This window comes from Mesoplodon densirostris, chromosome 5, assembly GCF_025265405.1.
Source record: "Mesoplodon densirostris isolate mMesDen1 chromosome 5, mMesDen1 primary haplotype, whole genome shotgun sequence".
In the NCBI taxonomy this organism is placed as follows: domain Eukaryota; kingdom Metazoa; phylum Chordata; class Mammalia; order Artiodactyla; family Ziphiidae; genus Mesoplodon; species Mesoplodon densirostris.
The window spans coordinates 13,916,514-13,938,169 of NC_082665.1; the positions used below are offsets into that span (position 1 = coordinate 13,916,514).

The 21,656-nt window shown below is 43.0% G+C and overlaps 1 protein-coding gene across 3 annotated transcripts in view; it reads left to right on the top strand.

Moving 5' to 3' along the window:
- TIAM1 (TIAM Rac1 associated GEF 1) overlaps nt 1-21,656 on the top strand; it is a 138,357-nt gene that overhangs the window by 68,208 nt on the left and 48,493 nt on the right. For all 3 annotated transcript variants that reach the window (XM_060099758.1, XM_060099760.1, XM_060099759.1), the window contains 2 exons: nt 4,252-4,338; nt 12,705-12,929. In XM_060099758.1, the coding sequence (XP_059955741.1) occupies nt 4,252-4,338; nt 12,705-12,929 (312 nt within the window). The remainder of the gene's footprint in view (nt 1-4,251; nt 4,339-12,704; nt 12,930-21,656) is intronic.

Here is a 21,656-nt window from a genome sequence, read left to right on the forward strand (position 1 = left end):
GCCCTCACGGGAGTGCTTTGGCCTAATGACGAGAACCTAATTTCCAGCCCCTGGCCACTTGCGTTACACCCTCACACTGTTTACTTGACCTTAAAACTAAAGACAGCATAATGCCAGAGGACGTTTTTGATGGCAAGGGATAAATGTGTCTGAAGGCTTATTATGCAGCAGAAGCGTGACCTCAGTAATTAAAGCAGTAGTTGGTAGCAGTGCTACAAATAAGCATCTGGGTCCTCCAAACTGAAATGTACCATATCCCTTACTCTTTTATCTTTGGTTTGGTTCATTTGTCTTGTGTAAGGGGAAAATGTAGCAAGAAGCAAGAGAGGGCTGGATCTCACAGCTCTTGGGATCAAATGCCAAGGTGGACTGGTTTGGGGGACTTCCCTGGCGGTCCAGTGGTTAAGAGTCTGCGCGTCCACTGCAGGGGGCGTGGGTTCCATCCCTGGTTGGGGAACTAAGGTCCCATGTGCCGTGCAGCGCAGCCAAAGAAAAAAAAAGATGGTTTGGTTTTGGGACTCACAAATAGAAACTGGGCATAGAACTGCTATATTTTTTATACTTTTTTTTTTATTATTAAAGTGGCTGAAGTACTCAACCTGTTTAGATTTCCATGCTGAAGCTGGTACAGGGCATCAGACATCAACCCAGAGGGTACTGCTGGCCATGCTTCTCATATGACCTGACATAAAGAAGCAGGGCTTTGGGGTTTTGTTTTCATTTCTGATCTGTCATGGAGCACCCCTGCTTTTGTAAACTACAAAATCCCTTGCTTAGAGGTTGTGGCAGTGTCAGACGATGAGGTTCGCAGTGCTTACTTAGTCTTGCTTTCTGTCCTTACATGGCTGTCAGCTGTAGCCTATCTGTAGTGGTTCCTGGACTTCACCTTGGAAGGCCACCATGCATGGCTAATAACCTTAGGGAATTAGCCATGAGAATAATCATTTATTCTCAGTGCCCAGTTCGATGTTGGCAGAAGGCGTTCCCACAAGTAGCTAAAGAGTCCCCGAGTCCTAAGAAGACCTGGTTGTCTCTGCCCTCAGAATCTACCAAGGATTCTAAATTCAGCCCACCTCTCTCTGACATTAGCACCTAAGTGCAGCTTCCTGCTATACGTCAATTTCAGTATATGTAAGTTACTAGCACACATCAGCACACATACAAGATCTAACTATAAACCAGATGCTGCTTTCTATTGTAGAACGCTTTAGGGAGGAAATTATGACTTAATAATTCCACTGACTAAACAAATGGAAAGATTTAACACTTGCCTAATTTCTCTCTCTTGCCCCTCCCTCTACCTCAGCCCTCAGGACTCTCTCAGACTTGTTGTTGAAATTAGTTCAAATAGTTTTGTAATAGACTAAGCATGATCCCCTAGGCTGCCTTGAAGTGGATGAATGCATCATTTTAGCAACTGAGTATTCCTTCTTCTCTGGGGACTGGTTAGACTATTAGACTTTTGGTCTTGTGTCCCCTCTATGTCAGAGGTGTCTGCACTTTTCTCACTTTCTCTCTTTCACTGTATCCTGGACTCTGGTTCTGAGTACTTCTATTTTGTTTACTTTGTTGTCCTGATTTTTCTTTGCTCATGAATTTCAGTGTGAGGAAACTTCTGGTTATTCAACATATGAGTCTGTCTTCTTCGTTTCTTCACTCAGTTTTAATCACTTCCTTCATTCTCAAGATCATATGCCATTCATGGTGCCTCCTCGTCTTTGTAATTCTAAGCCTTCTGATGGGTGGACATATTGGGCTTATACTGAATAACTCCCTCTGTCTTCTGTTGGCAGTCATTTTGGACCATATTACGTTTGTCTGCTGGGAATTAGATTGTTGCTATCCTATTTAAAAGAAAAAAATATTCTGACTTGTGCGCTGACATCAAAAAGTCTACAAATCACAAATTTTGGCGAGGATGTGGAGAAAAGGGAACCTTTCTACACTGTTGGTGGGAATGTAAATTAGTGCAGTCTCTATGGAAAACAGTAAAGAGGTTCCTTAAAAAACTAAAAATAGAACTACCATATGATCCAGCAATCCCGCTCCTGGATATATATCCGGAAAAAACGAAAACTAATTCAAAAAGATACATGCACCCCAAAGTTCATAGCGGCACTATTTACAATAGCCTGGACATGGATACAGTGGAATATTATTCAGCCAAAGAAAAGAATGGAATATTGCCATTTGTAGCAATATGGATGTGCCCAGAGAATATTATTTCACAGCTTTAGTGAAATAAGTCAGACAGAGAAAGACGAATACTGTATGATATCACTTACATATGGAATCTAAAAAATAATACAAATGAGTACATATTTGTTACTGTAGGAGATGGTTATAATCCCCACCTTCCCTCCACTGTGCAAATTATTGACATCTTGAAATGGAGGCTGTTCCTTGGGACTCTTGACATCCTTAGTGGTAAGGAAGGAAGGCAGCAGATGAATACCTATCTCCACTGACTTTGGTTTAAGGTGACTTGCAGTAGGCTCTCAACACATCACCTCTCCTGACAATGTGTTCATTTTATTTTTAATAGAATAAAATTTGAATTAAAAATATAATTAAAAAATTTGGTCTCAGAACTTTATAAAATGGTAGCATTTTAGAAAGGAAATGCCTGTATTTTAATGAATTCTATTCATCCTCTCCCTGATGTAGTCCTTGATTCTGTATCTATTCTAACAGATAAAAGAAAAAGAAAATCTCTGCTGCGATGCAGATAAACACACCTGTGTTAAGGCTAATGTCATTTAAGTGGCTCGTGTCTAAAATTATTTTTATTTCAGTGGGACTTCTTGAAGAGTAATCTGAAAGTTAGAAGTTGCTGTAAGAATGGAATTTAAAATAAGAGAATAAAATAAAGACTTTGGAAAGTCCTCAGGGGGTGGGCCCATATAGTTCCCTATCCGAGGGAGTTGCGGTACCCTAGTGGGTGATGGCATTTGGCAGTTTTGCCTACGTGTGCGTATCTATTTCCTGGTCCTGTGAATGGTACAAAAAAACATGTGTTCATTATGACATGAACCGAGAAGTCTCAGTGAATCCCTGGGCCCCAGTCTTTTAATTAATTATTCTATTTTGTTGTTAGTTGCCTGTTTGTTTTTTTTAAACCACTGTTTTTTCCTTTGCCTAAGCCTTATTTTTCTCCCAGAGCTGAAATCATTCATGTCATCATATCTTTACAATTGTATTAATTTCCATTACCCTTTTAAGATTATCTACCAAAGTATTTTATCCTGAGGGAAAGTCGGTGTTGGTTGTGGACATTCCATTGATCGATCAGAAAGAGTTTTACATGAGACTGTCCAGAAACAGACGTGACCAAGTCTTGTAGCCATAGGACTGGGAGCACTTAGAACCTCAGGGACTTGATCTGCCTTATTTTCCGAAGGATGTAGCAAAACCCAAGATTAATTAACAAATGGGCTTTGAACTCTGGAAGCCTAGACAGGTATAAGATAATCTTATGATCAGACACTAGGAGAATGTGCAGCCCATCAGTTTCAATATGAAGAAGGATTTCTAAAGTTTGTTGCTACTTCTCCCTGTGTGCAGAATTTTACTAATTAAAGCAGTGTCCACACAGCAATATATATGGATGAACACACACCATACAGTTGTTCTGTTGTGACATGTCCTAGGACATAGATTTGCTGAAAAAAAGTCAAGGGGACCCAGATGAGATAAGCTGATTGTTTCTGTTTTATGCTATGGAGGAAACTGTGAAAAAAAAAAAAAAAAGCAAAACTATGGCATTTATTAGCAAGCAGGGTAAAACAAAATCATTTTCTTCCATTTGAGTTGATAGGTAGGTCGTATGAAGATAGATGTACCTGGTAATATTAATTTTTTTTTTTTCTTTTTGCGGTATGCGGGCCTATCACTGTTGTGGCCTCTCCCGTTGCGGAGCACAGGCTCCGGATGCGCAGGCCCAGCGGCCATGGCTCACGGGCCCAGCCGCTCCGCGGCATATGGGATCCTCCCAGATCGGGGCACGAACCCGTATCCCCTGCATCGGCAGGTGGACTCTCAACCACTGCGCCACCAGGGAGGCCCTAATTTTTACAGTGATTTCTTTTAGAGTGACCTAAGCATACATTTTTCTGCTTTGTGAAACAATACGAACAAGAAAAAACTATAACCCCAAGCAATGAACATACCTAGTTCACAGCAGATTCTTCTTATTGTTCGCTCAACACTCAGAGGGTGTGGGCCTTACCTGGCTGTCCCTGTGTTTCCTAGGCTTTTCACTTTCTTCTGTGGAAGAAGATGGTGTTCGAAGGCTCTACGTGAATAGCGTAAAGGAAACTGGCTTAGCTTCCAAGAAAGGTAAGTTATCAAGTGTTTTGTCTTGACTTGTTTGTCTTCAATTCCCTTTTGGGTTTCTCTAGTTGGTGGATGAGAAGGATATGCCCAAAGGGTTCACCCCTGAAGAGTATTTAAATGTTGTCTCACCGAAAACTCTTCCAGGGAATACGAGTATTATTTCCATCCGCTCAAGGGTGCAAGGAATGTTGCCTTCTTGGATTTTAAATCTGATTTTGAGCCCATCTCCACGGGGTTGATGGGAAATGCCCTTCTACTCAGAAGTGGTTGTCCTTCCCTACCATCTGGGATGGAATGGAGGTCCCAGGGATCTTCTTGAAGCGGATTATTCGGGAAGACCCCTCTGTGCTTTGGTCTGCACTGGTTGAAGCTGACATTGGCCTTTGCCTGAGCTTGCAAAGGTCCTTCGTGTTCTATTGCCGCCATTCATAGAGGAATCTTTGTAGACGTTGAGCACCTAGGGGTTCAGGATCCTGACTTCCTGCCCTCCTTAGAGAGCTCTTCTCTGCTACACCCTGCCTGCAGCCTGCAGTGTTGTCTGTCTAGGCTACTTGTGGAACCCCAGCTCTCCATACTTTTTCTACTCTGAGAGAATCATTTCAACCTAGATTTTTTGCTTCCTACGTTAGTTTCCTAGGGCTGCAGTATCAAATGACCACAAACCGGGTGATTCAAAACAATAGAATGTATTCTCACACAGAGGCCTTTCAAACTTCTGGCCTCCTGATGTATTCTCATCAGGAGGCCAGAAGTTTGAAATCAAGGTATTGGCAGGCTTGTTTCCTTCTGGAGCCTCTGCAGGAAGAATCTAGTTGACGGTTCTTTCTAGATTCTGCTGGCCGCTAGTAGCCCATGGCTTCCTTGGCTTGTAGCTGCATCACTCTAATTTCTGTCTCTGTCCTCACATGACCCTCTTTCCCGTGTGTCTCTCTGTCTTTACATGGTCTTCTTATAAGAACACCGGTCATTGGGTTTAGGACCCACCCTACTCTGGTATGACTTCATCCTGACTTAATTACATCTGCAAAGACCCTCTTTCCAAATAACGTCACGTTCTGGGTGGACTTGACTTTTGGGGGGGAACCTGGGCAGGTAGGTAGGGCTTAAAATCCACCTTCATTTCATTCTTCTTGCTGCGGAATGTTTAGCTTCATCCAGGCAGTGGCAAAATAATGCCCATTGAATATAAAAGTCCAACATGTCTTGGTCAGTTACACTTGGATGTGATACCTGTATCTGTTCTGCTAGAGGACGGTGGAGCAGCTGGGAGAGGATGGAATGCCTGCCTATCTCTCCCACCTCCTCCCATGTTCTGGGGCAGCTTAGGTCTGGGTGTTCATGGCTTACAAGCTTCCTGTGCAGCTTACTTTGCCCTGTGCTGTCAGCACCGGAGAAGTGCTACCCGCAGACTTGGCTCTGCACAGAGATGGCAAAGGTGTGCCCAATCAGAAACAAAGTCCAAGTAATTAATCCACTGCTAACGGCCGTGGACAAGGATTTTCCTTCATTTTTCCTTCCATATTTTCGAGGCCAAAGGCAGTCCGGAGGCCAGAGTTTGACGCCTTCAAAGCGTATCTCAGCTAAGAGCAGAGGTGACGGGGTTTATTCCCCTTTAAACCCCAATCTGATTTTTATCTCTTTCAGCGTGAGTGTGCCGGTTGGCGTGTGGGGGTGGGGAAATACGCTGCCCTGGTTTTAGTCACATCCTGTTTTAGTCCTTTGAATCCAGGAACACTGGTGTTAGATAAAAACAAACGGTCGTCTGCTGCAACTCCCTTGCCCCATATAACACTGTTCTCTGCAGATGCAAGAGTGATGCCCATTTGTCCACCTGGGTGGCAAACTATTCCCAGTATCCGACCTGCAGAAGGCTGTGTCGGGAGAGATATTTGATGTTAAACGTAACCGCTATGTGAAGACCTCCCAATAACGGAGAGCTCCCTGTGGACCATACGGCCCCTTTGTGGACGTCTCTGATTATAATACATCCTCCTCCCTCAGCTTCCATTCACTGTTTGCCTCCTCGTTTATAGCCAGCCATTGGTGTTCATGATGTGCTTCACGTTAAAACTGCTAAGTCTTTTCCACATTTGACACTTCCAGATATTTCAACAATTCATTAGAATGTAGAATACAACTCTGGTCCTTGCCCTCTGGACACTATCCAGATGCTAGTTCTGCTAGAGGACGGTCTGGATTTTAGTGTTTCTTAAAATGACCAGAATGTGATGCAACCAAGGGACGTCTGGTGGCACGCAGCCTAATTAGATCTGAATATTCTGTTTGCATTAATTGAACCTACACTTTATTTATTTTTCTTAGCCACCTTGGGCTTTTGGCCTGTGATGGGCTGATGGGTAATTCCCATATTCCTGCTTTCTCTTGCCTGCCTCTTGCTCTGTGTTGGATCTCATGTTGGCTGTACTTGTAGAGCTGACTTTTGGAACCAAACTGTGTTTACACTTATCTCTGTTCATCTTGGGCCTCTTTGGCCCATTGTTCTGCTCTTGGAATCATCTGAGGTTGGGATCAGGCATCTTCTTTGCTGTCATCTAAGTGTCTTCCAGATGGCTCCACAGGACACAGAGAAAGCTCTGTGCTGTATTTTTCTACACAGATAGATTAGATGCTTCACAACTTTTAGTGTGGGTGGTGGGGATCATTTCTGAGTAGGCTCAAAAATTCCAAAAAAAGTTTTCCTCTTTGTTCTATGAAGTATTAATAATGAGAGTTCATGTCTTGAATATCTTCCACATGCCAAGTGCTGTGCAAAGAGTTTTATATAGATTATTTTGTTGAATCTCATTTAATCCATGCCCCTCTTTACGTATGAGGAAACCGAGGCTGGGAGAGATTCAGTAACATGCCCACGGGCACAGAGCTGTTACACAGTGGGGTTGTGACAGAAGGACCCCGACAAGGTGCTTCATTGCCCATCACTGCTGGGCCCCCTGCTCTCACTTATTAATTCTGAGACTAGCTCACTCAGGTAGGCCCTGCATTAGTTTCCTAGGGTTGCCATAACAAACTACCACAAATTGGGTGGCTTAAGAAACAGAACTGGATAAAACTAAAAGCTGGTTCTTTGAGAAGATAAACAAAATTGATAAACCATTAGCCAGACTCATCAACAAAAAAAGGAAGAAGACTCAAATCAATAGAATTAGAAATGAAAAAGAAGTAACAACTGACACTGCAGAAATACAAAGGATCATGAGAGACTGCTATAAGCAACTCTATGCCAGTAAAATGGACAACCTGGAAGAAATGGACAAATTCTTAGAAAAGCACAACCTGCCAAGAATGAACTAGGAAGAAATAGAAAATATAAACAGACTAATCACAAGCACTGAAATTAAGACTGTGATTAAAAATCTTCCAACAAACAAAAGCCCAGGACCAGATGGCTTCACAGGCGAATTCTATCAAACATTTAGAGAAGAGCTAACACCTATCCTTCTCAAACTCTTCCAAAATATAACAGAGGGAGGAACACTCCCCAACTCATTCTACGAGGCCACCATCACCCTGATACCAAAACCAGACAAAGATGTCACAAAGAAAGAAAACTACAGGCCAATATCACTGATGAACATAGATGCAAAAATCTTCAACAAAATACTAGCAAACAGAATCCAACAGCACATTAAAAGGATCATACACCATGATCAAGTGGGGTTTATCCCAGGAATGCAAGGATTCTTCAATATACACAAATCAGTCAATGCGATACACCATATTAACAAATGGAAGGAGAAAAACCATATGATCATCTCAATAGATTCAGATAAAGCTTTTGACAAAATTCAACACCCATTTATGATAAAAACCCTCCAGAAAGTAGGCATAGAGGGAACTTACCTCAACATAATAAACGCTGTACATGACAAACCCACAGGCAACATCATTCTCAATGGTGAAAAACTGAAAACATTTCCTCTAAGATCAGGAACAAGACAAGGTTATCCACTCTCACCACTGTTATTCAACATACTTTTGGAAGTTTTAGCCACAGCAATCAGAGAAGAAAAAGAAATAAAAGGAATCTAAATCAGAATAGAAGAAGTAAAGCTGTCACTGTTTGCAGATGACATGATACTATACATAGAGAATCCTAAAGATGCTACCAGAAAACTACTAGAGCTAATCAATGAATTTGGTAAAGTAGCAGGATACAGAAATCTCTTGCATTCCTATACACTAATGATGAAAAATCTGAAAGAGAAATTAAGGAAACACTCCCATTTACCACTGCAGCAAGAATAATAAAATACCTAGGAATAAACCTACCTAAGGAGACAAAAGATCTGTATGCAGAAAACTATAAGACACTGATGAAAGAAATTAAAGATGATACAAACAGATGGAGAGATATACCATGTTCTTGGATTGGAAGAATCAAAGTTGTGAAAATGACTGTACTACCCAAAGCAAACTACAGATTCAGTGCAATCCCTATCAAACTACCAATGGCATTTTTCACAGAACTAGAACAAAAAATTTCACAATTCGTATGGAAACACAAAAGACCCCTTAGAGCCAAAACAATCTTGAGAAAGAAAAATGGAACTGGAGGAATCAGGCTCCCTGACTTCAGACTATGCTACAAAGCTACAGTAATCAAGACAGTATGGTACTGGCATAAAAACAGAAAAATAGATCAATGGAACAGGATAGAAAGCCCAGAGATAAACCCATGCACATATGGTCACCTTTTCTTTGATAAAGGAGGCAAGAATATACAATGGAGAAAAGACAGCCTCTTCATAAGTGGTGCTGGAAAAACTGGACAGCTACATTTAAAAGATTGAAATTAGAACACTCCTTAACACCATACACAAAAATAAACTCAAAATGGATTAAAGACCTAAATGTAAGGCCAGACAGTATGAAACTCTTAGAGGAAAACATAGGCAGAACACTCTATGACATACATCACAGCAGGATCCTTTTGGACCCACCTCTTGGAGAAATGGAAATAAAAACAAAAATAAACAAATGGGACCTAATGAAACTTCAAAGCTTTTGCACAGAAAAGGAAACCATAAACAAGATCAAAAGACAGCCCTCAGAATGGGAGAAAATATTTGCTAATGAAGCAAGTGGCAAAGGATTAATCTCCAAAATATACAAGCAGCTCATGCAGCTCAATATCAAAAAAAAACAAACAACCCAATCCAAAAATGAGCAGAAGACCTAAATAGACATTTCTCCAGAGAAGTTATACAGACTGCCAACAAACACATGAAAGGATACTCAACATCTTTAATCATTAGAGAAATGCAAATCAAAACTACAATGAGGTATCACCTCACACCAGTCAGAATGGCCATCATCAAAAAATCTACAAACAGTAAATGCTGGAGAGGGTGTGGAGAAAAGGGAACCCTCTTGCACTGTTGGTGGGAATGTAAATTGATACAGCCACTATGGAGAACAGTATGGAGGTTCCTTCAAAAACTAAAAATAAAACTACCATACAACCCAGCAATCCCACTACTGGGCATATACCCTGAGAAAACCATAATTCAAAAAGAGTCATGTACCACGGCGTTCACTGCAGCTCTATTTACAATAGCCAGGACATGGAAGCAACTTAAGTGTCCATTGACAGATGAATGGATAAAGAATATGTGACACATGTATACAATGAAATATTACTCAGCCATAAAAAGAAAGGAAATTGAGTTATTTGTAGTGAGGTAGATGGATCTAGAGTCTGTCATACAGAGTGAAGTAAGTCAGAAAGAGAAAAACACATACTGTATGCTAACACATGTATATGGAATCTAAAAACAAAACCAAAAACAAAATGGCTCTGAAGAACCTAGGGGCAGGACAGGCATAAAGATGCAGACATAGAGAATGGACTTCAGGACATGGGGAGGGGGAAGTGTAAGCTGGGACAAAGTGAGAGAGTGGCATGGACATATATACACTACCAAACGTAAAATAGATAGCTAGTGAGAAACAGCCGCAAAGCACAGGGAGATCAGCTCAGTGCTTTGTGACCACCTAGAGGGGTGGGATTGGGAGGGTGGGAGGGAGATGCAAGAGGGAGGAGATATGGGGACATATGTATACATACAGCTGATTCACTTTGTTATAAAGCAGAAATTAACACACCATTGTAAAGCAATTATGCTCCAATAAAGATGTTAAAAAAACAACAACCCAGGACTGTATTCTCCCACAGTTCTGGAGGACAGAGTCTGAAACCAAGGTGTGTGCAGGGCTGTGGTCCCTGGGAGGTTCTAGGGGAGAATCCTTTCTTGCTTCTTCCTTCATCTGGAGGCTCCAGGTGTGGCAGCATTACTCCAGTCTCATCCTCTGTCTTCACATAACTTTCTCCTCTTCTCTCTGTCTCTCTTTTGTGTGTCTTTTACAAGGACACTTTTCAGTGGGTTTAGGACCCATCAGATAATCCAGCATGATTTTATCTCAAGATCTTTTACTGAATTACAGGTGCAGAGATCCTGTTTCCAAATAAGCTCACATTCCCAGGTTTGGGGACATGGACATATCTTTATAAGGGCCACCCTTCAACCCCCTACACATTGTTATTCAACCAGTCACAGCAACCTAGAAATTCTTTTATTTATTTATTTAGTTAGTTAGTTAGTTAGTTTTTGGCCAAGTGGCTTGCGGGCTCTTAGTTCCCTGACCAGGGATTGAACCCAGGCCCTAGGCAGTTGGAGCCCAGAGTCCTAACCACTGGACCGCCAGGGAATTCCCGCAAACCTAAAAATTCTTTTAAAAAAACAAAAAACTTGCAGATGGTTTTAGTTTTTAAGTCGTTTCTTCTTTTTCTCCTTATTTTACCTCCTCTAATATCTAACGAAAAGAATTGTCTCCAAGAGAACACTTAAAAACCAATAACTGCCTTTCACATGTGGAAATTTTGTGTTTTCTCTTCAAATGCTGTGATGCCAAAATCTTTCACCTAAAAAATGGAATGGTTAGTCTCCCAGAATTCTGCCTCTGACGTGGAGGAAAACCTTCTCATTTCTCTCCCATTGCCTCCTCACCTGTGATGTTTCTTGGAGTATTTTATGATAGAAATTTATTTATTTATTTAAAAATTTTTTTTATTAGTTTCTGCTTTATAACAAAGTAAATCAGTCATACATATACATCTGTTCCCACATCCCTTCCCTCTTGCGTCTCCCTCCCTCCCACCCTCCCTATCCCACCCCTCCAGGTGGTCACAAAGCACTGAGCTGATCTCCCTGTGCTATGTGGCTGCTTCCCACTATCTATATGATAGAAAATTAATTTCAAGTATTTTGGAAACCTGAGTAAAACTGGCCGATAGGTGTGACCCGGTGAAGTTGGGAAGTGAGAACTTCTCTGAGGAATTATTTTTCTGTGGAATCAGAGTGAGAACTGTGGGTGCCTGAGGGACTGTGTGGCTTTGGGTTTGGCAGTTCATCCTTTGTCTCTGCCTTTCAGTCACTCCCTTTTTCAATTCTGTTTTTCCACAAACAAACTTAGAAAATAAGAAATATTCTTAGAAAATAAGAATCAGACTCCTTTCTTCTTCTTAACCGAAGGGAAACCTTATTTCCTCTCCTGTTCTTCCCTCATCTCTCCCTCTCTCAAACTGCCGGAATGTTCTTTTAATGTCAGGGGGACCTGCCCCGGGTCAGTCACAAGTTCTTGTTCTCCTAGGCTGAGCGGGTTCACGGCCGCTCCTCTGGGTCCCAAGCTTCGGCAACTCCCCAGCATGCTTTGCAAAAGTAGCAGAACCTTTGGGGACCTCCAAAAGGCCATTCACCCCAAGGTCCTGATGTAGTTTCACATAAAAGGTGGGGGAGGGAAAAATACGATTGCATTTGGTTCCATAAACTATCATCTCTCAATGTGTTTGGAATAAGATGACCTTCAGTGGTTGTAGCCAAGGAGGTGCCTGCATTTTGGTTCCGTAGAAATGATTCATAGACTTTAGCTGACTGTGCACACGTGTCCACCGTAGCACAAGAAGGCATAGAAATTGCTGCAGTCGGGGAGCCTTTCCATCTTTTCCCCTCAAAATGCTAGGACGATAGCCAGAATTAGCATTTGCGAGGCCTAACTGGCAGATGGGTAGAGCACATAGATTCAAGAAGGAATAAATTTGTTTAGCTGGTGTATTCAGGACAGGATAGGCATGCTGTGGCATCCCAGTCTAGAACCTTCCACACCCAAAGACCACGTGATCACCTGATGATCCCCTTTGCACACTACAGCCTGTTTGCAGCAACACCTATAACAGGAGAGCTTGGTGTGCCCTTTCGAAACAGGGCGTCTAAGATGCTGTGATCTGATTTGATGCTGCAGCTGCGTTTATGCGTGTGTGACATTAAACATTTTCCGTCTCGCGTTGGCAGGCCTGAAAGCGGGAGATGAGATTCTTGAGATCAATAATCGTGCTGCGGGCACCCTGAATGCCTCTGTGCTCAAAGATTTCCTTGCGCAGCTGTCCCTGGGCCTCCTGGTGAGGACCTACCCGGAGCTGGAGGGAGAAGCAGAGCTGCTGGGGAGCCCGCCCCTCCGGCTGGACGGCCCCGCCGACCTCAGCGAGAACCCTCTCGCCTTTCTCACCAGCAACACAGGTATGGCTGTGCACCGGGCTGCCCCTCAGAGGCTGCCCATGCGGCTTGCTTATTTCTGTGGATTTCCTGCATCTGGCAGGTCATCTAAGATGTGCAAGATGAGCAGATTACTGAGCTTCCTGTCGAAATTTCAAAGGGGCCAGGAACTCTTGTGCTGGTGGAACTGCTGTTTGGCTGCAATAGAAAGCTTTGTGGTGCTGCTGTTGTTTGTCATTTGGGAGAAAGATAAATGGGTAGAGGCCACTGTCTCTTGGCTGTGGACGAGAGTTGGAGACACAGGAGTGCCAGGAGTCACTTAAGATGCTGGGGCTCTGGTGCTGCTCTTCCCTGCCTTCCATGGCACCATCCTCCAAATCACCCACCCCCGCTTTTTCTTCTGTGGAAGAGGAAGATATGGGGTGAGATGGCCAGAGCGGAAATATGCCCAGAACTGGTGTTTGGTCAACTTTTCTCCTGGGCCCTTGTGACCTAGAGTCTGGATAAGAGCCCATCGGTGGAACCCCCTGCCCTGCCCCATCTGCCACTTGTCCTGTTTACACGTTTCTTCCCGCTCTTCTGGCAACCTTCTACTCATTCAGAAAGGAACAGCTTGAATGCTACCTGCCCCGGGGTGCCTTCCTGGCACCCCACCAAGCTCCCCAGGACCCTGCAAAGACATCTTTCACATGAGCCCTGCCTCTGTTATACTCTTCTTACTTGCTTGCGTCTCTCTCCTGAGTTTGTTTCCTGGTACGAGGCTTAGGTTTTCTTCACTTTGCTACACAGGCGCCCATTCTTGTTCAGCGGGAGAATCAGGGAGCAAGCCCGCAGGGGAACAGATGCTGCTATCACTTATCTTACCGTGACCTGGTTCTAGAGTTGGGGTTGATTTGGTAAGCTGGGGTTTGGGCTTTATTTTCTCTTTAAAACTCAGGTTAAAAAAAGTATTCATTTTCCACTTCTGAGTGTAGGTATTCTGAGTATTCTTATTTTTCGAAGTCCCTTCTGAAGCTTGGCTTGGTAAGAATAAATCACAAGCGGACGCCTTGTGACAGTTCATCCTTTTATTATGGGGTTCCCTAGGAGAATTTGACAAGTTGAGGCTCGAGAGAATCAATCACACTTAGTTACTGTTGACATCTGACTCATTTTGTTACTGCAGTACCCACACGCCAATCACACCTTTAGAAAAGGACCCCAGGGAGCTGTGTACCCTTTAAAAAATTTTTTTTAAATTTTTTATTGAAGTATAGTTGAATTACAATGTTGTGTTAATTACTGCTGTACAGCAAAGTGACTTAGTTATACACACATATATATATATATACATTCTTTTTCATATTCTTTCCTCTTATGGTTTATCACAGGATATTGAATATAGAACCTTGTTGTTTATCCATTCTATATATAATAGCTTACGTCTGCTCACCCCAAACTCCCACTCCATCCCTCCCCCGCCTCCCTTCCCCTTGGCAACAACCAGTCTATTCTGTATGTCCCTGATAATGTTTCTGTTTCACAGATAGGTCCATTTGTGTCATATTTTAGATTCCACATATAAGTGATATAATATGGTATTTGTCTTTATCTTAACAGGGAGCTGTGTACCCTTCATGATAGGGAATGGATACCATGAAGGTTGTTCTTTTATGTGACCACAAGATGGCAGGCTCAATCCCGTAAAACTCCGTTCACAGTGGTTTCTGTAAAATGACTGAGTAAGGTGTGTTGTGTTAGATTAGGTTATTGAAAGGACTTTATAAGGTCTGGATGTACATACTACAAACAACAGTGTGTACTCAACCTTTTTTGGATTTTTTTTCCTGTCTGAGCCCTTCCTGTGGGTTATGGATATAAAGTAGGTGTTGGCAAACTAAGACCCACTGGCCAAATCCAGACTATGGCCTGTTTTTGTGAATAAAGTTTTATTAGAACACAGTCACGCCCGTTCACTGATGTTTTGTCTCTGGCTGCTTTCCCATTGCAATGGCAGAGTTGAGTAGTTAATGACTGGGACTCATGGTCTGCAAGGCTGAAAATATTTACTATCTGGCCCTTTACAGACCCCTGATATAAAGTGTGATTGAAATTGCTCATGATTTGTTCCTTTAAACACAATCATAGTTTTGATATATTTCTTTCTTTTGACAAAAGATTTGTGTGCGTGTGCACACGTTTGCACGCGCACACAGTTTGCCAAGTTTTAAGACTTTTATTAAAAAAAATTTTTAAGGGCTTCCCTGGTGGTGCAGTGGTTGGCGCAGTGGTTGAGAGTCCACCTGCCGATGCAGGGGACACGGGTTCATGCCCCGGTCCGGGAAGATCCCACATGCCGCGGAGTGGCTGGGCCTGTGAGCCATGGCCGTTGAGCCTGCGCGTCCGGAGCCTGTGCTCCACAACGGGAGAGGCCACAACAGTGAGAGGCCCGCATACTGCAAAAAAAAAAAAAAAAATTTTTTTTTAAATTTAAAAACGTGTTTGTACATAGGTGTCTGTTTTGGGAATACTTGAGTATATTTTGTATATATAGCCCTAACCTGTCAGCAGCTGACCTTACATCCTCCTTCAGACCTTTGTAATCTGCATGCTACATCCACTGAACCTACTGTTGTTTAAACCACATTCAAACTTTTATTTTGGAATCATCCGTAGATTTAGTCATGTGTTTCCAGATCGTAACTTGGAACTGACATTTCTTAAGTATTTGCTCTGTCCCCAGACATTAATCTGGATGTTGAAAGTTATAATGATGACTATTACATGATTCTATCCTCATACTTAACAGTTTAGTGTAGTCCTTTGTTTTTTCATTGCTTCACCTTTTAATATTTTGTAGGGATCAAAAATCTTTCAGAGCCAGTGTGCTTGGTCAAGTTAGGTCATCAGCTTGGTTCAAGAATACAGCATGAAAGTAAAGTCACAGTGTGGGTTTTCTGGAAAGTTTCTAAGTTGGTTTCAACATTAATAAGTTCCAGAAGAATTCTCAAATGCTCTCAGTAGTGGCAGCCCCATCAGACTGCCTGGAGGCAAGCAGTCACTCAGGCTCCCCACCTGGGTCTCAGCGCGTCTGCCTTTTGGTTGCTGCCATTTCCTCGTCCCTATCTAACAGTGCAAGATAAAAGAGGGGGCAAGTAAACAGGATAAAATAACCCGAAAGGTGGTTCCATAATGAGGCCGAGTTTATAAAGCAGTGTGCACAGACAGCTGCAGTGACAGTAGAACACAACTGAGAAAGTGTGCACGTTGGGCAGGCTGGACTATAGCCTTCATCTAAACATAGAAGTAACTAAAAATAAGAAGCCTCCTGAGGGACGGATTTGAGGTTTGATGCAGGGACCATCTTAGGGTGGTCATAGTGGATGTGAGACTGCCTTGATGGAGGGCCTGGCCGTGTCCACAGGCACCCTGGCTGGTGCCCGTCTGTAGGAGGCTGGGCCTGTTGATTGCCCCATTTTACAAGTCCAAGTATGCAGACGTGGCCTTGATCCTGCCCTGAGAATTCTGATTGAAATATGTGATTAGCTTTCAGGGCTGGATTCTTTGTGAAGCCTTTTTTACGGAGAGGTTTGTTTCCTCGAGGTAGAAATATCACTACCTAGTGGCTAAGAGTGGGCTCTGGAACCAGGTTCCTTGGGAATGAGTCCTATTTTTATATGTTTATTAGCTTCATGACTTTGAACAGATTACGCTTAATCTCTCTGTGCCCCGTGTCCTTGTGCATAAAATGGTGATCGTACCACACCGCTGTCAAACGCGGTTGTTGTAAGGAATGATTGAGTGATGAAAGTGAGGTGTTTAGAATATGTTCTAAGAGGTACCCAAATGTTATGCATTCAAAGCGCAGTCTCTTGTGGGGATGGGGAGATTCTCTGGCTAGTAACCAGAGGCTGCTCGGTTTTGATCTCCTCACTGCCCTCTCTTCCACTTCAATCTGCACCAGGTGGATTGTCTGATAACTAAGTTTATGAAGTATACTTAAGGTAGTTTCCTTCCCCAGGTAGAAGGAATGAGATTCTGCAGTCTAGAAGGCTGAGACCCCTGGGTCCCTTTTCAGAGATCATGATTCCCTTGGTCTGAGGTCGGGGCTGGGTTTGCACGTGTTGGATGGTTGCTTAAAACTCCTTAGGTGATTCTAACGTGCACCTAAGATTGGAGGCTACTCCCTTAGGTCACCGACTATTCTTGGTTATTGATCCTCTTTTTTCCATCTGGGTGGACTGGTAAGATGATTGGAATCTTATGGTCCCATGCAGACCATCTACAGGGGTGTTTGTGGATAACGTTCTGTGGTCTGCTTCATTGAGATTTCTGTAATGACACCCTGGTAGGTAATCTTCTTTTTCCTCCTCTTCCTCAGTATAGGAGGGACACGTGGTGACTGGATTGCCGTGTTGGCTTGGAAAGCCAGGGGCTGGAGAATAGATTCCATCCCAAGTGTTCTCTCTAATAAGACTCAGTTTCCATTCTTGGCCATTGGCCATTCCATGTGTCCTTGTAGGAATCTTCCTGGGGCTATTCTTCATCTTTTTTCTTTTTTTTTTTTTCCAGCAGTTGTTTAGGGACAGACTGGTAAGAAAATGGGGGAAGGGGGTCCAGGCAGAAAGCTAGTTCCTTCAGTGACTATTATTTTAGAAAGAGCCTGAAGTGAAGGGAAAGTTGGCCTAGGAAGTTGCAAAACTCTGTTTCTGTGAACTTTCCAAAAAGCCTCTGTAATGTTCCTGTGTGATTTATTTTGAATACTGATCTCATCTGGTGCTACTGACATTTGGGGCCAGATAATTCTTAGTTGTGGGAGGCTGTCCTGTGCCTTCATGTTAGCAGTATTCCTACAAACAACTCTCAGCTAGTCGTTTTTAACCCCCTCCCCCCAAGTTGTGTCAAAAATAATCTTCAGACATTGCTAAATGTCCCCACAGGGGCAAAGTCTCCAGTTGAAAGCACTGGCCTGGTTGATTAGAATGTATGTACCTACACTCCCCAGTTAGGGAACTGTTACAGTGAACGTCAATATAGGAAAGCAGGGCTTCCCTGGTGGCACAGTGGTTGAGAGTCCCCCTGCCGATGCAGGGGACACGGGTTCGTGCCCCGGTCCGGGAAGATCCCACATGCCGCGGAGCGGCTGGGCCCGTGAGCCATGGCCACTGAGCCTGTGCGTCCGGAGCCTGTGCTCTGCAACGGGAGAGGCCACAACAGTGAGAGGCCCGCGTACCGCAAAAAAAAAAAAAAAAAAGGAAAGCAAATCTAGATCTAAAATTATTTTAAAAATAAGTTTCAGAAAAACAAAAGCCCCCAATTTTATGCAAGTTATAAGAATCATAATTCAAGGGGCATCCATGGTATCTTTCCAAGGCTTCAAGATGTCTGTTTGTCTCTCTCACTTTAAGTTCTGTCCTTAAGGCTCACATTCATTTGACTTTAGCACTGGCTTCTACCCGTTAAAGACAATTAGGGCCAGCCTTGGGTTTGGAGAGTCAGCCCCCTTGATCTTACTCTGTCTGACGCTGAGTGAAAGATCGCAATCCGCAGTGAGCACAGATAGCCCTCCTGCAGGAAGTAGATTACGCACCCTTTGCTGTAACAGGAAAGGCTTCTGTGACAGCCAGGAGAGCCAAGGCATCTTGGTCAGAGCAAGGATTCATTAAGCACTCAACAAGCTTTGATTTGCCAGGCAGTGCTTGCTTCTCTGCCGTGCCTGTGAAATGCAAGGTTCTATTTTGGGCTGATGTTCCATGCAGATTGTCTGGTGCTCCATTCTGCAAACAGAAGACAACCAGACAGCAGGAGGGGAATCAAAGAAAGAGGAACTGCACAGATTTACCTTCCTACAAACAGATATGGTCCCATTCTCCAGATTCACTGAAGTCTCACAGATACCAGTAGCACATGGCCTTCTAGTTGTTTGTCGATAAAATTTGGAGCCATGTGCGTTTTGTAAACTGTCTGTGTGCAATGCTTATTGTCAAACAGCACATGGCCCGCTTCTGTGGGCCCTGCTAGGGAAACCCTAACGCCTAGTCCTGATTTCCAGCTGGATTTGATTAATGACACCCGTTGAGTCCTGTGTGTGGAAAAAAATTTTGTTTCAGAGATTAAGAGCCTCCATTTGTATAATTTTAAAGAACGTTAGTAGATTATATATTATTTGAGTTTCACAACAAGCTGATAGGATTGGGAAGGGCTATATCTACAGTTTTTATGGATTAAAAAAATGTTTTCTGGAGAGAAACAGACACTGGGGTTTTGTGAAATTTGGTTGGAAAGAAGTTATTATTTGTCTCCCAAGTTAAAATTGTAGTGTTTTTCCTTTTTTTTTTCATAGTGTATATTTAGCTCTCCCCAGTTTTTTTTTTTTTCCTTTATAATTGTTTTGGTTTTGTTTTCTTAGCTTGGGGGAGGGTCAAGTGTTTATGCTGATCTTATATATTATGAGTGTGTCTATGGAATTCTTATTCTTCTATGACAGTAAAATGGCTGAAAAGCAAAATAAAATCATCGCTTAAAGAGTAGATTCCAGCTAAATGTCTTTATTGGCCGTGTCTAACCTTTTCTTGCTCCCTTCCCCTCAGTCGTTTCTTTCACTCAATAACCAGTTATGATTGGTTTGCCTTTGGAAATGTTTGAGTTGGAGAATCTACTAGTTTAACTTACATTGTTCATATATCTCATAAGGCAAAGATTCTTTTCCTTCCTCCATTAAGTTTAAGTCCCTAATGGGCTTAAATGGAGCCTTAGTGAATGAATCTCATCCAAGTAAATCAAAGATAAATCAAAATGTAAGCTTACATTCATGTGTTTGTACTGCTCCTGACCTCATTGTTGTCTATCCGGCTAATGGTGAGTGGGACGTGCTAGCAGCAAAGGTTTCCTCAGTCACAAAACAATCACATTATGATGTGAAAATAATTTGAAGAAGCAGAGAAATGATCACACCTGTTCACAACAATGAATGTTATTTATGGCAGCTTTTGAGATAGCCTATAGATCCTGTCCTGCTGGGCCTCAGCCCTGCCCTGTGCTTCCTCATTCTCTGAGACTGCCCACCCACTGTTCATCTTTTTTTTTTTTTAATTGGGGTAGAACTGACATATAGCATTATATTAGTTTCAGGTGTACAACATCATGATTTGATATTTGTATACATTGCAAAATGATCACCACAATGTCTGGTTAACATCCATCACGATACATAGTTATAATTTTTTTTCTTGTGATGAGAACTTTTGAGATCTATTTTCTTAGCAAATCTCAAATATATAATATAGTATTATTAACTATAGTCGTCATGCTGTACATGACATCCCCATGACTTATGTATTATAGCTGTAAATTTATATCTTTTGACCCATTTCACCCACCTGCCCCCCAGCCCCTACCTCTGACCACCCCCAATCTGTTCTCTGTATCTGTGAGGGTTTTTTTGTTTGTTTTTGTTTTTGTTTTGCTTGTTTTGTTTTAGATTCCACACATAAGTGAGATCATACAGTATTTGCTTTGCTCTGACTGACTTATTTCCCTTAAGCATAATGCCCTCAAGGTCCATCCATGTGTTTGCAAAGAGTCGATTTCCTTCCTTTTTATGGCTGAATAATTCTCCACTGTATACCCCTGCTCATCCTTTGTCTCTTTAGTTTTGGCCCTGCTTCCTCTCTGTGCTGCCACGTGTTAACTGGCGCTTCTTTTATGCCAGGTGGTGATGTGCTAAGTGCTGGGCATAGAGTGAAGTGGGACAGGCAGTTCCCTGCTTTGATTATTTCCTCAACCAGCTCTCAGCCTTGTCTTCAGCTTTCTGGAGCCGTCTGCATGTGTACTGGTAATTAAATGGGGACAGCTACCTCCACGACAAAGGGAATAATCCCTTCAGGGTTTGCTCTTAGAGGAAGGTCTCTTGTGGTAAAGGAAGAGGAAGTCGCAAATCTGTGTTTGTATGGGGTTGCATAGAAACTCGACAATGGTGTTCTATAAGCCTCTTCAGCCGGAAAGTGTTCAGAGAAGGCCTTGAAGTGTGGGAGCAAAAACAGGACTTTTTCCTGGTTTGGATTCCCTGTTCCTGCCATGCCAATGTCTCTCTTCAGCATTCTTTTTTTTTTTTTTTTTTTTTTTTTTGCGGTACTCGGGCCTCTCACTGTTGTGGCCTCTCCCATTGCGGAGCACAGGCTCCGGACGCGCAGGCTCAGCGGCCATGGCTCACGGGCCCAGCCGCTCCACGGCATGTGGGATCTTCCCAGACCGGGGCCCGAACCCGTGTCCCCTGCATCGGCAGGCGGACTCTCAACCACTGCGCCACCAGGGAAGCCCTCTCTTCAGCATTCTTGAAGGGCACCACTGTCAATTCCTGCCTCTCTGGCTCTCTTGGATGACTAAGTTCCCCCTACCCATGTGTTGGCTATCTACTGCTATGTAACAAACCACCCAAAACAACCATTTAATTTGCTCACTGTGCTCAGCAGTTTGGGCCGGGCTCAGCTGGACAGTTGTTCTGCTCTCCTTGCCTCAGTCACTCTTGTGACTTTGTCATCTGGGCTTGACTGGGGCTGGTTTAAGATGGCCTTACTCACATATATGGTGATTGGTTGGCTGGACCCCTCTTTCCTTGAGGTCTCTCATCCTCAAGAAGCTAGCTTGGGGGTTTCATTGTATGGTGGGTCCAGGGTTCCTGGGGGACCAGACAAGAACCTGCAAAGCCACTTGTAGCCTTAGCTCAGAAGGCTTCATATATCACCACTTATGTCACATTCTGTTGGCCCAAAC